The sequence below is a fragment of the Colletotrichum godetiae genome, assembly GCF_030913485.1.
Source record: "Colletotrichum godetiae strain CBS 193.32 chromosome Unknown BDP55scaffold_22, whole genome shotgun sequence".
NCBI classification, from domain to species: Eukaryota; Fungi; Ascomycota; class Sordariomycetes; order Glomerellales; family Glomerellaceae; genus Colletotrichum; species Colletotrichum godetiae.
The window spans coordinates 92,430-106,962 of record NW_026851270.1 but is presented as its reverse complement, the minus strand read 5'-3'; the positions used below and the strand labels follow the sequence as shown (position 1 = coordinate 106,962).

Here is a 14,533-nt window from a genome sequence, read left to right as displayed (position 1 = left end):
AACCATGCCCGGATTCGGCCCATCGGTCACCCTCAAACTCCGTTATCCGATCATTCTTTTTCCCTCTCGGACCCGGCCCGCAGCCCACATAGCGGGACTAGATGCAGACGGCTGACAAGACTGCCCGCATTGAGTGATTTTACACACATCAAATTATCAATGCAGACACCAGCGTCCAATGCGATGCTAGCCGCAGCAAAGCACGTCCGTAGATCTGCACCATATTAGTCTCGACTCCCACAAACCCGGTTACACCGCAGCCTATGCGAGAATGGATGGCGGATAGCGACTTTGACAAAACATGTTTCCATTGATGCAAAGTACCCTGCCGGGTACGGGTATCCTCATTTCCCAAAGCAAGAAAAAAAGCTAGTAAACATGTCGAGGACTTCTCGACCCCCTCTTACATACACATGCACACGCCCCGCCATGCTACCTGCCTAAAGCTTCCTACCACTATGCAACATCTCCTAGAACTTTGATAATGGCTTGCGTGGCCCCTTTCTCCTCGCGGCGGATCTCGCAGGCATCGAGCTCGAAGGAACGGGTCGACCCGTAGTCGCCGTCTTGGCTGTGGGTCTTGCTGTGGGTCTTGCTGCCGGCACACTCTTCGCTCGCGGGTTGGCCTTGGGTGGCTTGTTCTTCTGCACCCAACCGGGCCCATGCGGAAGACTACTGCTGTTGTTCTCCTCATAGTCCTCATCAACGTCGTCTTCCGCATAATTCTCCTCCAGGGGCGAGCTAGGCGGGCTCGAGGATAAGGTAACTACCTGTGATCCAGGAGGAACCACGAATGAAGAACCTGTCCGGATTCGCTCACGTAGCAGACGGGGCTTAACGTCCTCCGTCTCGATGAAAGACGAGGGCGCTGACTTGGCAGTCGGCTTGGGATCGGGCAAGTCTGGTGATTCAGAGAAAGCCAGTCCCTCTGGCTGGCTCGAGGTGGGAAACAACGTCTTTTGTGTCTTTCCGAATTCCTGCGGCGTCTCATCGTCTTGCACATCGTTGTCTTCGTCTTCATCTGCCTCGTCGATTTGGCGCATTGCGGCTTCATACTCTTCATCGCGGGACACAATAGACTTGCGTGACTCTATCACCGACAGTACCTGTGACTTGGATGGACTTTGTGTGTTCTTCTGCGAATTTTTTTGCGAGGCTGTCTTGAACAGGCTCTCTAGTGACGGAAGAGAAGACTTCTCGCTCGAGTTCGGCTCAAGAGTATCCTTCTCTCTGGTCGGCGTATGGACCTGGGGTCTTGGAGTCGAGGCATCGACAGAAGGAAAATCATGGCCATTGTCGCTCATCTGCTGTATGTCGTGTTCTCCCATATTGAAGCCAAAGTCGTCCGGGTCGACTTGCCGACCACTGGGAATACTACTCATAGATGACGGCGGCTGAACACTCCCGTCGTCGGTGACCCCAGTACCTGCATCTCGGCTGTTATCCGGCGCTGAAATAAAATTCTTCACAATACTCTCTTGGGATAGCGGGGACTTTGAAATCACACGGGGGTATTGGCAGCTTCCAACTGGTCTAGTAATTGGCGGGAAGGGCTGCTAGTCTTGCGGTGAATGACTGATGGTGATACATCTTTGCGAAAGCCTGCTTCTTCGATCATGATGCTGATCTCATGGCGACGATTCGATTCGATGGAGAGGACATTGCCATTGGAGCTCTGAGTGCCGTTTTCTGTTGTCGGCACCGTATTATCGTCTTTCGGCTGACTTTTGGCTCGGGGGGTAGGCATATCGCTTTCGTCCATGTTGTGGTCATCATGTTCCAAGTGTACACCGGGGTGACTAGACTCATCGCCCTCTGCGAAAGCATCAAGACGGGGGTTACTGCCCGCGGCGACTTGAGGCTGTTGTGTATCCGTATTAGCCCTGGCTCGACTTCCCTTTGCATCGACTTTTGACTGACTTCCAACTTCACCCACCTCAGACTGACCAGAAATTTCTCCGTTGAGCTGGGACGGCTGACTTTGGCCATCGTAAATGGTTTCATGAATGACGCTGTCCGTAGGGCCACTTTCGCCATCCGAGGCACTCAGTTTCTCGTTCTCGTCCGCTTTTGTGACGTCGTCCAGGGGAAGCTGCACGATCTTGGGCTCGATCAGTTCCAGATAATTCACACGTCGATGTCCCTCTTCGACTTCGTCTTCCGCATCTTCGTCTTCGTCATCATCGGGGGCCTCGAAGCGATCGTATACCCTTTCTCCAGTCTCTTCGTCGTATGTCTTCTCGGTTCGATCGACGCCTCGATCGCGATGAGCCAATATGAACTCAAGATCGGATGCATCCTCATCGTAGATCCTGACGAGCACACCGGTCAAGCTCACTACTTGGGGTTGCCAATTGGTTTGCGATGACAACGCCAGTTGCTTCCAAGTGATGACCATGCCGAGTTTGGCTTCTCCTGGACGAAGGTCCTGAAGACTAGACAAATCGGACGGAAGTGAAGGAAGGTCGTCAATGTCCGTCGCCTGGCTCTCTTCGACAGGTTTCTTAGTTACCGGCGGATCGTCAGACGGATCATCATAATTGAGTGTCGTGTCTCCCTCTTGAGCAGACTCAACCGCGTCGGAGAAGGTCACGCCGAAGCTTTCGTCGGTTACGCGACGCTTCTTCGACGATTGAGAGTCGCCGCCTTCGTGATATTGAGCTTGATCGCGCTGTACGCGCTTACGTTTGCCCCCGCGCTTATTCTTCGAACCGAACCATTCTTCCACCTGCTGTTGAGGGTCCCAACGCTGGACGAAAGGGAAGGGCGGTTCCGACAGCTCGACGCCGTCGTGGCAGCATTCTACGGCTCGGTAAGCGATTTTCTCGCGCCAGACTTCGGAGCCTTCCTCTACCGATTCTTGGGTCTGCGCGGATTCGCTAGGCTGCGAAGCCCCTTCCGACAGACGAGCGTTGGTGTGAGGTCGAACACCTTTCATCAGGTCTTGACGAATCTTGTCTTCGTCAGCCTTGTTCTTTGGGTTCTTGAGACCCAAAGATCCCATGAGCATGCGGCGGGCAGCTCCAACATTAGGCTTCATGCGCCGCTCAGAGGCAGCTTCCTGCGCGGAAGGGCTCTGTGAAGTCTCCATCATGTCGATGTCGGCGTCGGCAGTTGATGCTGCGCCATCTTGAGGTGCTGAGTCAGGTATCTCCAGTGACTTTTCCTGGCTGGCTTCAGCCGGGCCGTCGGATGCGAGGGCGTTAAGTAGGGCTTGCTTCCGTGCTTGAAATGCTGCCAGCTCTTCAGACATACCCGCCGGGAATAACTCTGCGCTATTCGCAGCCGATGGGGAGCTCTTCTGGACGGCCATTCTCTTGGCAAGTTTGCGCCTGGCATTCCTCTTTTGCGTCTTGCTCAATCCCTGACCAGGAGGTATATCAGGCTGCTCTTGCTTGGGTTGAGCTGCAGCGACGGGTGCGGCTCTAGGCAACTTTAGAGTCTCATTGGGTCTGACCGTGTCAAACAGAATCCGTTGGCTAGAGAGGGTTTTGCTAGGAAGCTCCTCAGGTTCAGAATCCGAGCTAGAATCTTCGCTGCTGCTGTCCGAAGATGAATCTGATGACGAGTCTGATGAGACCTCGACAATCGCAGCCTGTCTGGCAGACAATCGCTCCTTTACAGATACAACACTTGACTCATCGCTAGAAGAACCGTCCGAACTCGAATCGTCGTCTGAGCTCGAGGCTTCTTCTTCAGCCGAGTCTGAGTTGTCTTCGTCTATAACAGGTCCGCCACCTTCCACCTCACTCGATTCGTCGTCGGATTCGTTCTCGGAAGAGGAGGCCACTGAATCATTGTCGGAAGTATTGCCCATCTCCTCATCAGACTCAGATGTTGCGCCCTCGGAGCTAGATTCGGAGTCCGAGTCTGAGACATCGTTACTACCAATCGAAGCATGATCAGCGTAAGCATTGTGGTTGAGAGTCTCTGAGGCTTCATCACTATCGTTCTCGTCCACATCCTCGTCCTCCTCATCCTGGCCATGGGATGTGGCGTGAGAGGATCGCTCAAGTGGACTCGATTCCCGTAGAACGAGCTCACGTCCCGTGTTCGAGTTCGCGTGCCGGATCGGACTGCTAGATAGGCTCCTTGCCTGATGGTCCAGAGTCTGCTGTAGGCTGAGACGGGGTTCGAAAGTCTTGTCCAGTTTGCGGTAGGCTCGTGCGGAGTTTGCACTGTACCTCAACAGGGTCCTTTCGATGGTGGAGACCCGAGCGCTGGGAAACGCGGCTCTCAGAGCTGCAATCTTATCGAGTGTATCCAGGTTTAGCTGGAACCTGTTCGACCTCCCTCCAGATCTGACCAGCGCGTTGCTCGCTGACGGCACTGGAGAGTCATCAGACGTCTCCAATGAGCGGCTGCTGCCAGCGGTTCCACTCGACGTTCTTCTGTCTCTGATGTTCCGCAGCTCTTCGAGAATATCGCCTTCTCTAACAGCGGCATTGTCTTCGCGGAGCATGCGGAGCTCATCCTGGATATCGTCATTTTCCGAATCCATGCCCTCATCATCGTAATCGTGGGCGGCGGGCTCGAAGTCGTCCTCTTCCTCTTCGGAGTCGCTACCTAGACCTGCGTCGTAGAGTCGTGTACGTAGCTGGACGCTAGAAGGGTCGTCCTGTGCTCTCGTGGATTCGTACTCCAGCATCGGCCGCTGAACCTCAGCTTCGGATGGGGAGTCTTCTTCGTCTTCACTTGTGTATGTGATGCGAGCCTTCTTTCTGGGGGGAAGGGCGACGGTAGGGCGGTCTCGGGGGGCTCTGAGCCATGGGCGTCCGAAAGCGAGGCCATCGACGAGGTGCTTTCCGTCAGCAGAAATCTGGTGTCGGCCGCTGAGTCGTCGTCTCTTCAGGTCGCCGGTCAGAAGGGGGCGGATACTAGCAAGTATTAGTTGTCGGAAGGCACGTGGATTTGGGTACCTAAGAACCCACAGAACTTGGTCATCATCCTTGAGGACCTTGGAGACAAGGTGGTAGTGGACGCATTCGAAGCCGTCGCCAGAGGCATCCTTAAGCTCAACGGCGTAGTCTTCCAGACCCCATTCGCCGCCCTCGAGGGGAACGACATCGTTGACCTGGGTAAGAAGCTTCGAAATGGTGAGATCTTCGTTGGCGGTGACGTTCCAGAGAAGTTTGACATCAGGCACACCGTGGCGTCGAACCACGAGGCGCAAACGCAAGTCCTTCTCCATCTTCGCCGAGTTGATTGATTTTCTGCGCCGCGCGCGATCTATTCCATGGAGGGTATAGTTCGCTGAGTTCGCTGAGTTCGCTGCTGCAATGTGATCGAGGTCGAGAAAGAAAAACAAGATGAAAAAGTAACCAGAGATCGGAGGCTGAAATAGAAGGGTTGGATGTTGGCGACCTCAATCAGAGAGCTCTGAAAAGAACATGGAGAGCCGCCCAGGATTGAAAGGGCCTCTGGGTTGAGTTGACGCGCATGGGGAAGGAGAGCTCCAACCGCGACTGACGCAAAATTCTGGAAGGTGGGGCCGGGCCGTTGCGGTGCCTCCAGGGAGGTGCGGAGGACTCTCAGCCGCACTCTCGCCCTCCCAGGCTTCCAACCTCACCTCCCTTTTGGCCTCATTCGTATTTAGCCTACCTAAGCAACATGCGTGGAATGGCCTTGAATCCATGTTTCTGAACTCTGATCACCTGTCAAGACAACACCCTTGTAAGAAAGTATGCAGCAAGCCGTCATTTTCGACGATTCTGTTCACGCACTACCTAACACCAAGGTAACTATATACCTTGGGTAGACATATCTCAAGCTGAAGTATATGTATCTGGCAGATGCCTACGTCGCATGCAGATAAAACCAGCCGCCGTCTCAATGATCTTTTCCCATACATTGCCATGAGTCCAGTTATCCAACGATGCTATGAACATTTCCAGTCGTCGGGGATCCCAGCGGACAAGTATGCCAAGTACGCCAATATCCCAGGTATTCGTATCAAACAAATCCGAACGCCGTTATCTACCATATGCTTGATGATTCTCAACCATGTTCGTCACCTCCTTTCGTTCAACATCAGCTCCCTGGTATCAGCCTAAGATATTCCTTGCGCTGCCTTAGATACTCCTTAATGGGGCATGCCGCCCATGTCAAGCATATGTCCCATCTTTTCAATCTGCAAATTTCAGTCAGCTCTAGCAACTTGGAAACAATCAAAGCAGAACAAAAACGTACCTTTGTCTTCAAGTACCCCTCAACCTCATTGCTCCGGAACCCGCCCCGGCCCTTCCACGAAAGCGGCACCATCGCAACGCGCTCCGTGACCCTCACCTCGCGATTCGGGCCCTCGACTGCCCTAATCTTATCAGGGTTGTTCGTAAGCAGGCGCACCTCGCTCTGACCAAGATCTTGCAACATCGCCGTCGCCAACCCATAACTCCGGGCATCCGCAGGGTGACGCAGCAACAAGTTCGCCTCGACGGTATCCGAGCCGAGATCCTGGAGGTTATACGCCTTCAACTTCTCCCCCAGACCGATACCGCGGCCCTCCTGGCGCAGGTAGATAATAATGCCACCATTGGTATTCCCCGGCAAACTCATCAACCTCGCCGCCTCGTCCAGCTGCTCGCCACAGTCGCACCGCGCCGACCACGCCGTCTCACCCGTGTAACACTCGGAGTGAATCCTCACCAGCGCAGGCCCGCGCTGCAGCGAAGGCGGCTCCTCGCCGACGGGCGTCGCCACGCCGCCGGGCATACCGCTCGTCGAGCGTCCGGGGAACAGACGCCCCGTATACGCGCCGCGAATCATGCGGTCCATCTCCGTCTCGCCCGGCCGCGGCGCATCGAGCGACTGACTGCGGATGTGGGGTCCAAAGACGATGGCCAGGTGCTCCTTGTTGTCGACGTTGTTGGTATACAAGTGCAGGAACATTTCTGTGCCGTTGACGGTGGGGATGCGCGCGCGCACGATGCACTGTACATCCGGCAAGGTCTCGAGGAGGCGGGGCCGCTTGGTGCCGCAGCCGCCTGAAGGGACGGAGCTGTCGACGGGGACGCCGCGCGGGGCCGCCTCGGTTGTGAGGGGCGTCGATGTGCCTGGCGTCGCGGGCGGGGTGAAGGCTGGCGAGAGGAGAGAGGGTGGCGGGATCTGTGTGGCCGAGGTTGTTGATGCGGCGTCGTCTTCGGCTGTTGCGGGGGCGGCGACGGCGGCGGCGGGGTCGGAGAGGCTCAATTGTTCGGGCTCTGGGTGCGCGGCGGCCGACGCATGGTTTGATGGGCCGTCGACTGTCTTCGTTTTCGGGGAGTAGAAGGAAGGGAGCTGGTGAGTGTCTTCGCGCCAGTCGTTGGGCGCTCCCGCGCCGTCTGGCTTGCCTTCGAAGTCGGGCATGGCGGGGGTTTTTGGTGATGGAAAGTCGCGGAAGTGGGGGGGAGGGAATTGGTGTGCAGAATACCAAAGTGTGTTGGAGCGTGAGACAGCCAATTCCAAAGGAGGATATGCGTCCACAGGGTATAATGGCGGAGGAAGTGATTCAAAAGGTGGTTGAAAAGAAGCCAGATGTCAAGAGCGGGAGAGAGATTCAACGGCGGAACAGCGGCGTGAGCGGCAAGAACATTAAATCGGTGACCGGTTCCGCTCCGAACGGCGAGGGGTGGTGAAATGCGATGGTGGTGGGCAGGTGGTGGTGGTGGTGGCTGGCTGGCTGGCTGGCTGTTGGTGAATTAGTCATGCAGGAAGATGATGACAGCACGGGTGCATCTGCGGCCTGCCATGGCAATCTGCGTGTGAGTCGGTTGAGAACCTCCACAGGCAGCGGAAGTTCCTAAGCCAGTGGGTAGCCCTTCGCCGAGGTTCCAGCGACCCGACGGGTATGGGCCTTGGGGTGGGCGCGCGCGCGCGCGGAGAGTTCGGGGTGATGGTGCTATCCTCCTTGCTTAGGTCAGAAAATCAGATTCCAGCCCACTTCAGCGTCTCCAACTTGGATTTCAGGGTTTCTTTAGCGGGTTCGGCTTTTTTTCCGCGCTGAGCGTTTTGCACGCAGCCTGTGGGGCTCTCCTGATTACATCATCAAATCCTGGTATCGGCAAATCCAAGTTTGGTTAGGACCTCTCTGTCAAGTGCACTCTATGCCCTCACTCTGAGGATCGGGTTGATTAAAATCCAGCAGTGCTCTGGTCGAGGCGTCATTCCATCTCTTGTTACATTCTCCTACATAGTACTGTACTTGACAATTCATATACCTTTCTCCATTCACCTCAGTCTTTCGTCCTTTGTTGAGAGTGACAGACGGAGAATAGCATCCTGAAAGATGGACCAATCAAGTGCTCCGTTCCCGCCAAAGCCTAGGATGTCTGCGTCAGCATTAAAAATCAACCGCGCGGTGCCTCAGACCAAGCTCTCCGTAACCAACGAACCACCCGTCGTCGGCTCCGACCTGAGCTCTTTCAATTAGGATGCGTCACGTCTAACATGCCGAAAAGCCATTAGAGTGCGAGTACAAAGATTTCCATCCGATATCCTATTGTCCGGTACGTCGCGGGTTCCTGCATCTGTGCATCTCAGGTCTTGTCTATCCCGGCCACATCCCTGGTAGCCATCACAACTTTAAATGCAGCTACATGGCGAGTTGAGAGCTTTTATCTGCTATAGTTGACTGGTGTCATCCACCTGGTCCCTCTCATAATCTTCCTTATATGGGGGGAGCTTGGTGCTGATGGTTTGTTGAATCTGGAAATTGGTGACGAGGAATTCGCCGGTTAACACATGATCAATTTCGTTTCTAGTTACCTTTATCTTAGGTACTTAAGTATCCTGCCAGACTTTTTAATTTCCATCACGTATAAACAACATCGAGAGAACCAACAAAGAGGTATCGTGGTGGTGACTGTAGCCGTGGTTGTAGTAGGTAGAAGAGTGTGTAACCAAATTCAGACTCGAACTCTGATATGCGTGTTGTTTGATTGGCCCGCACAGTTTTCTTCGCTCCTTCGACTGTTCTTCAAAGGTCCTTCTTTGATGGCATTTCCTGAGGTTGGTACCAAGCGCCTACATCGCGCCAGGAGTGTGGCCACCTCCACCAAGGTGAGTTCCAGTGATGACTTTCTCATACCTATCTCGGAGCTCTGTCTGACTTGGCTACATGTCTTTTTCTCAAAAGAATCATCTACCATGGTCTTGCTGGAGTTGAAAAGTTCATACACAACTTGCGCGGATTGGCCAAGTTGCCGAACCAATAAACTCACCGCATCCTGCTAACGCTCCTCGCCGAGACAACCAACGCGAACGCGCATCGAACCAAAAACTCTCGACAGGCCACTTGCATTGGTGGTTCGCGTTTCTGGATGTGCTGTCAAACGTGAGTCATATTCGCAGCAGCCCCCATCATCACCCCATGCAACCCCGTTTCGTTTCTCGTCTCTTCCCGTCTCAATCCAGCTCTTCCCATCACCGATTCGAGATGCCATGCCCACCAGCCCGTGCGGGTGGCGCGGGAACCATTGGCTTACACCCTCCCGTCCCTGCTGCAACCACTTGTCGCCTTCTCCCGAAGTCTCCAGTCCCTCATCCCGTTTCAGTCCCTACCATGCCAGATGCCAGGCATCTCATGGGGAGTCGACTACCTCCAGGCTATGAGGCTTCTCTTCACCCCCTTCTTTTGTTTACTTTCGGGTTTGCGGTTCAAGTGATCCACCCAAACTAATGCGACGGCCTAGCGGTTCGTCGAGGCCTCATTGTTTCTTGTTTCTTGTTGTGGCCAGCACGCCGCCCTCGTCCAGTGGAGTGCTCTATGCAGCCGGGATACGAAAACATCGCCAACTGGCAGGTCCCTCACACAACCACACACACACACACACACACACACACACTCTCTCTCTCTCTCTCTCGAGTGATATAAGAGGATCAAGTGACTTCTTCGTCTCACTGCTTTTTTCTTCTTGTATCTCAAAAAAAAAAACAAGAATCTGCAGCTCATCTGACAAATACTACACCACTCATTTCGAGGACCTCGATAATACCGGCTACTTTCAAGGTCACTAAAGTAATAGAGTATCTTACTCATCTCATCGCCCAACCTTCATTCAAAAATAATACTTCATCCCGCACTTTCGTTGTCTCACTCGACAAACGCCAGCTTCACTTCATCGACTGAACTTCACTGCCTTTTACAATCTTTAACCATCACCACAGCGACAAAACAAAAAACAACTACAAGCAACCCGCAAAAATGGAATCCTCCAACGTAATCGCCTGGCTGCTCCCCTCCTCCACAAACCAACCAGCCCTCGAAACAATCCGCATGCCCCAAAACGCATCCCGAATCGTCTCCACGATCCCCTCATCCTACGAACCCATTATCCAAACACCCAACCCAAGCCAACTCCCACCCACGACACCAACAATCGACCCCTCCCTCCTCACCAAATCCTCCTCCTTCGAGGCATCTCCCACCAAACCCCGCCCAGCACTCTCTCTTACCTTCACATCACCACCCAAATCCAACCCAGGCTTCATCCTCGGCACCGACCCCTCTCTCGCAGACATCCTCCTCCCCTCCCTTCCAGGCATCGCCCCAGCCCACTGCCACATCACCTTTGACGCCTCCCACCGCCTCGTCCTGATCGACACCTCGCAGACCGGCACAGCCGTCTGGTACGACGGCGCCAGCACCGGCGACCGCACCCGCGAGTCCTGGGTCCTCAGCGCGGGCAGCACCTACGGCTTCCCCTCCATGGTCGACCGTGTCGTAATCGACATCCAAACCGTGCGCTTCCAAATCATCCTCAACGAAGCGCACGTCCTCCAGCCGGAGATCTACGCCGAGAACGTCGAGACCTTCATGTCAAGCCTCGAAAGCGCAAGCATGCTCACAGAAGCAGCCGCAGCAGCAGCAGCAGCAGCAGAAGAGGAAAAGACACCAAATCTCGACGCCAGCATCCTAGCCTCCATCCTCGCCTCCCACTCCCACTCCCACTCTACCTCCTCACACTCGCAAAAAGAAGACCACCTCGTCCGCCGCGACGAAAAGGACGTCTGCGACTTTTACTACAACTTCAACTTTGACCTCGGCTTCGACCTCGACTACGACTGCGACTACGACTTTGACTATGACATGTCCGACGACGAAATGGTAGACGACGTCGCCGACGAGGACAAGATGGATTTCCTCCCGCCCATCCCTTCCGTCGTGCCGCCCGCGTATGTCAAGTACCTGCTCACCTCGGACGACGGGGCGCCGCCAGAGACGTACCTCTGGAACTCGGCGCGGCCTTGGGAGCCGATGGTCAAGGTCGCTTGCTGAGCTCCCGCAAGGAGGACCATACGTTTTTGTCCAACAGAGACAATAGGAATAGGCGTGAAAAAGACGCAGGAAAAAACTTGTGTAAAATCACGTCTTGGAGTTAACATCTGTCCCAACGGTGCTGGCACTGGAAGGCGTTTGGTTCTCATTCATTGCTTTGGAGTTTTGGCGAGAAGAGGGACTTGGAGCTATCGGCACTTTACACTCATTTTTTGCCCCCTTTTCAAGATTGGCATTATTTCATTTCTCATCTTAATACGCATATTCTTCTCTGTTTTTCTTCTCTGTTTCGTTGTACATTTAGAACAGATACCCCCATTCGCATGGCCTCCCGTTCCTTTGTTCATTGTATATAGGATACAACAGCCCAAGAAAAATATCAAAAATCACAGCTGGCAGTCACCGTTTGCATTTTCCAGCTTCTTCAACTCTACTTCAAGTGAACAGGGGGAATATCTGAGAGAGATTTGGGTTGGCTACGTGAAGCTCACTCACCCCGCGGAGACGACACACAGCATTCGCCCTCGCCACATTTGGAGATCTCCGGCAATTGGGGTTGAAGCCGGTTTTGGAGTTTGGGGAAACGGGGTGGGCGAGCTAATGAGGCCAGACCACCAAGCAAGACCTTATCTACCGCACAATCTTATCTCCATCAGACTTTCGACCATGTGCATACGCGCCGATTTGCTTCTCCGCGGGCTTAAGGACCGAGACGACTCTAGCAGTATCTCTACTGGAACACTGAGATATGGATGGAAATTGGCGTTTCGTAGAAATATTCATATCTAGATTACCTCTCCCCCCCTAAACCTGGGAATCCAAATGTTGAAATGTCGATGACTTTTCACCTTCCTGACGGTGCCCTTGACGTACACCCACATCGTAGATAGGACTACAACAAACACCACCAACGACAAAATGGCCACAGACGAAAGTGAACCAAACGAAACCACCACCCTCCTCCCAACATCACCCGACCAACCCTCAATCTCCAAAGCAGACCAAGCCCTAGGCCAATCCCTTCCTCTAGGCGATCGCCTCCCCTACAACGACTACACCACCATAGACTGGCTTCGCGATCTGACAAAAGACTCCTCCCGCGCCCGTCGTCTCCGCGCACGCCCAGGCATCCGCGGCACCGCAGCGTGCTGGTACGACCAGTGCCAGGGCTGGATCGCCGCCGCGATCATCGGCGCGCTCACGGCCCTCGTCGCTTTCGTTGTCGATGTTTCCGTCGCGACGGTGAGCGATTGGAAGGAGGGGTACTGCAGGACGAACGTTCTTCTGGACCGTGGGCGGTGTTGTTGGGGGGTGTCGGAGACGGAGGTTTGCGATGCGTGGAAACCCTGGGTCGATGAGGGTGGAGGAGGGGGGTATGCTGCCAGCTATGCGTTCTATGTTCTGTTTGCCCTCCTCTTCGGCATCGTCGCGGGCAACGTCACCATGACTACCAAAGCCTCCCTGCCAGCCGTCGACGCCGATAGTGCCGTCGCAGAAGGAGCCATGACGGAGGGTAAGACGATGTACATGGCCGCCGGCAGTGGCATCCCCGAGATCAAGACGATTCTATCGGGCTTCGTGATCCCTCATTTCCTAGACTTCAAGGTGCTGGCGGTAAAAGCGGTGGGCGCGATCTTTGCTGTGTCAACGGGCATGTGCCTGGGCAAAGAGGGCCCCTTTGTCCACATCTCGACATGCGTCGGGTGGCTGGTGGCCAACCGCTTCCCCAAGTACAGGGACAACCCACGCAAGATGCGGGAGATGCTGAGCGTGGCGTGCTCTTCCGGCCTGTCCGTCGCTTTTGGCGCCCCGATTGGCGGTGTGCTGTTCAGCTACGAGGTATGTTTCTTCATGTTTTGATGCATCTGGTCTCGTGGCTCCAATCGGACTGGGGTTGGTGATGTTGACATAAACCACCGTTTAGGAAATCAGCACGTACTTCCCACGACGCGTCTTATGGCGCGCCTTCCTCTGCTCGCTCATCGCAGCCATTGCCCTCAAGGCGCTGAATCCCACGGGGACGGGGAAGTTGGTGCTCTTCGAGACGAGCTATGGAGTCGACTATGACCCGGTGCACTACCTAGTGTTTGTGATGCTGGGTGTCTGTGGCGGTGTGTTCGGCGGAGTGTTCTGCAAGGCCAACTTTCTTTGGTCCCAACGTTTCCGCAGATACGACATCGTCAAGAAGCATCCCGTGCTTGAGTTGTGCTGTGTTGTCTTGGTCACCGCTCTGCTGCAGTACCCAAACGTGCTGATCCGCGACACAGGCGACGTGGCACTCTCGAGGCTGCTGGTTGACTGTAAGGAGCCAAACGGCAACTGGATATGTCAGCAGGAGAGGAGCAATGACAAGACAGCGTACATGCTGCAATTGGCAGGCGGCACAATTATCAAGTTGCTTCTGACCATCATCACCTTTGGGTGTAAGGTGCCCTCTGGCATCATCATCCCCGCACTCGACGGCGGCGCTCTTTTCGGACGGTTGGTAGGTCAGTTCGTTGGTGGGATTTCACCCGGAATTTTCGCAATGGTCGGCGCGGCAGCCTTCCTCGCAGGCGTGAGCAGGATGACTGTGAGCCTGGCCGTCATCATGTTCGAGCTTACTGGCGAGGTGACGTACGTGCCCGCCTTTATGTGCGCCATCCTCACGGCCAAATGGGTGGCGGACGCGATCTCGGGAGAATCCGTGTATGATCTCTCGCAACACCTGCTGGGCCATCCCTTCCTCGATGCGGAGCAAGCCCATGAGGTGGTGCGTAAACGTGAAGCGACCGCCCGTGAGTTGGTGCCCCCGGCCGGGACGATGGAGGAGATCACTCTGCGGGTAGGCAGCGAGTATCGCGTCCGCAGGGACGTGCTCTCGGAGAAGTTGCGAAAGCTGAAGGCCAGGGGGCTCATGGATGCGGGCCTGGTTCTGGTTAATGAGGCCGGACTATTGTTTGGCTATTTGCCCGAGGCAGAAGTAGAGTATGCGGTGCTGAATGGCGGCGAAGCGGAGGAAATCGATTTGCGAACTGGCGTCATGACTGAGCTGGTTGATCGAACGCCACTCACAGCCTGCGCCGAGGCCCCCATGGAGCACGTTTTGGAGATATTCGGGAAGCTGGGCCCGAGGTACATTATCATTGTCGAGCCCGAGACGTCCAGGGTGCTAGGCGTTGTGCTCAAAAAGCGACTGTTGGACTTCTTGGATCGGGTAAAGGCGTCTTGATATATCCGCCTGAGCCACTGTAGAGTCTTTGAGTTTAGCGCAATTGAATCAAAAAGCTTAGTTCTACC

At 54.8% G+C, this 14,533-nt stretch overlaps 4 protein-coding genes across 4 annotated transcripts; 2 read left to right on the top strand and 2 right to left on the bottom strand.

Annotated features, from left to right (window-relative positions):
• Window positions 1–289: 289 nt before the first annotated feature.
• Window positions 290–5,431, bottom strand: BDP55DRAFT_664713 (uncharacterized protein). Its single transcript, XM_060574972.1, has 4 exons — window positions 4,932–5,431; window positions 1,937–4,877; window positions 1,508–1,861; window positions 290–1,475 (listed from the first exon to the last, which is right to left on the bottom strand). Exons 1-4 carry the CDS (start codon window positions 5,189–5,191, stop codon window positions 471–473), a joined length of 4,560 nt encoding a protein of 1,519 aa, XP_060429144.1. The 5' UTR covers window positions 5,192–5,431; the 3' UTR covers window positions 290–470.
• Window positions 5,432–6,082: 651 nt separating this feature from the next.
• On the bottom strand, window positions 6,083–7,344 carry BDP55DRAFT_553014 (GTP cyclohydrolase II; the record flags this gene model as incomplete). The annotated part of the gene is made up of 2 exons (XM_060569259.1): window positions 6,083–6,130; window positions 6,190–7,344. The coding sequence occupies 2 exons, from the start codon at window positions 7,342–7,344 to the stop codon at window positions 6,083–6,085; spliced, it is 1,203 nt and encodes a 400-aa protein (XP_060429143.1).
• A 2,836-nt stretch (window positions 7,345–10,180) lies between these two features.
• On the top strand, window positions 10,181–11,254 carry BDP55DRAFT_552776 (uncharacterized protein; the record flags this gene model as incomplete). The annotated part of the gene is made up of 2 exons (XM_060569235.1): window positions 10,181–10,794; window positions 10,888–11,254. The coding sequence occupies 2 exons, from the start codon at window positions 10,181–10,183 to the stop codon at window positions 11,252–11,254; spliced, it is 981 nt and encodes a 326-aa protein (XP_060429142.1).
• A 918-nt stretch (window positions 11,255–12,172) lies between these two features.
• On the top strand, window positions 12,173–14,533 carry BDP55DRAFT_704367 (voltage gated chloride channel; the record flags this gene model as incomplete). The annotated part of the gene is made up of 3 exons (XM_060578002.1): window positions 12,173–12,188; window positions 12,285–13,093; window positions 13,179–14,533. The coding sequence occupies 3 exons, from the start codon at window positions 12,173–12,175 to the stop codon at window positions 14,463–14,465; spliced, it is 2,112 nt and encodes a 703-aa protein (XP_060429141.1). The 3' UTR covers window positions 14,466–14,533.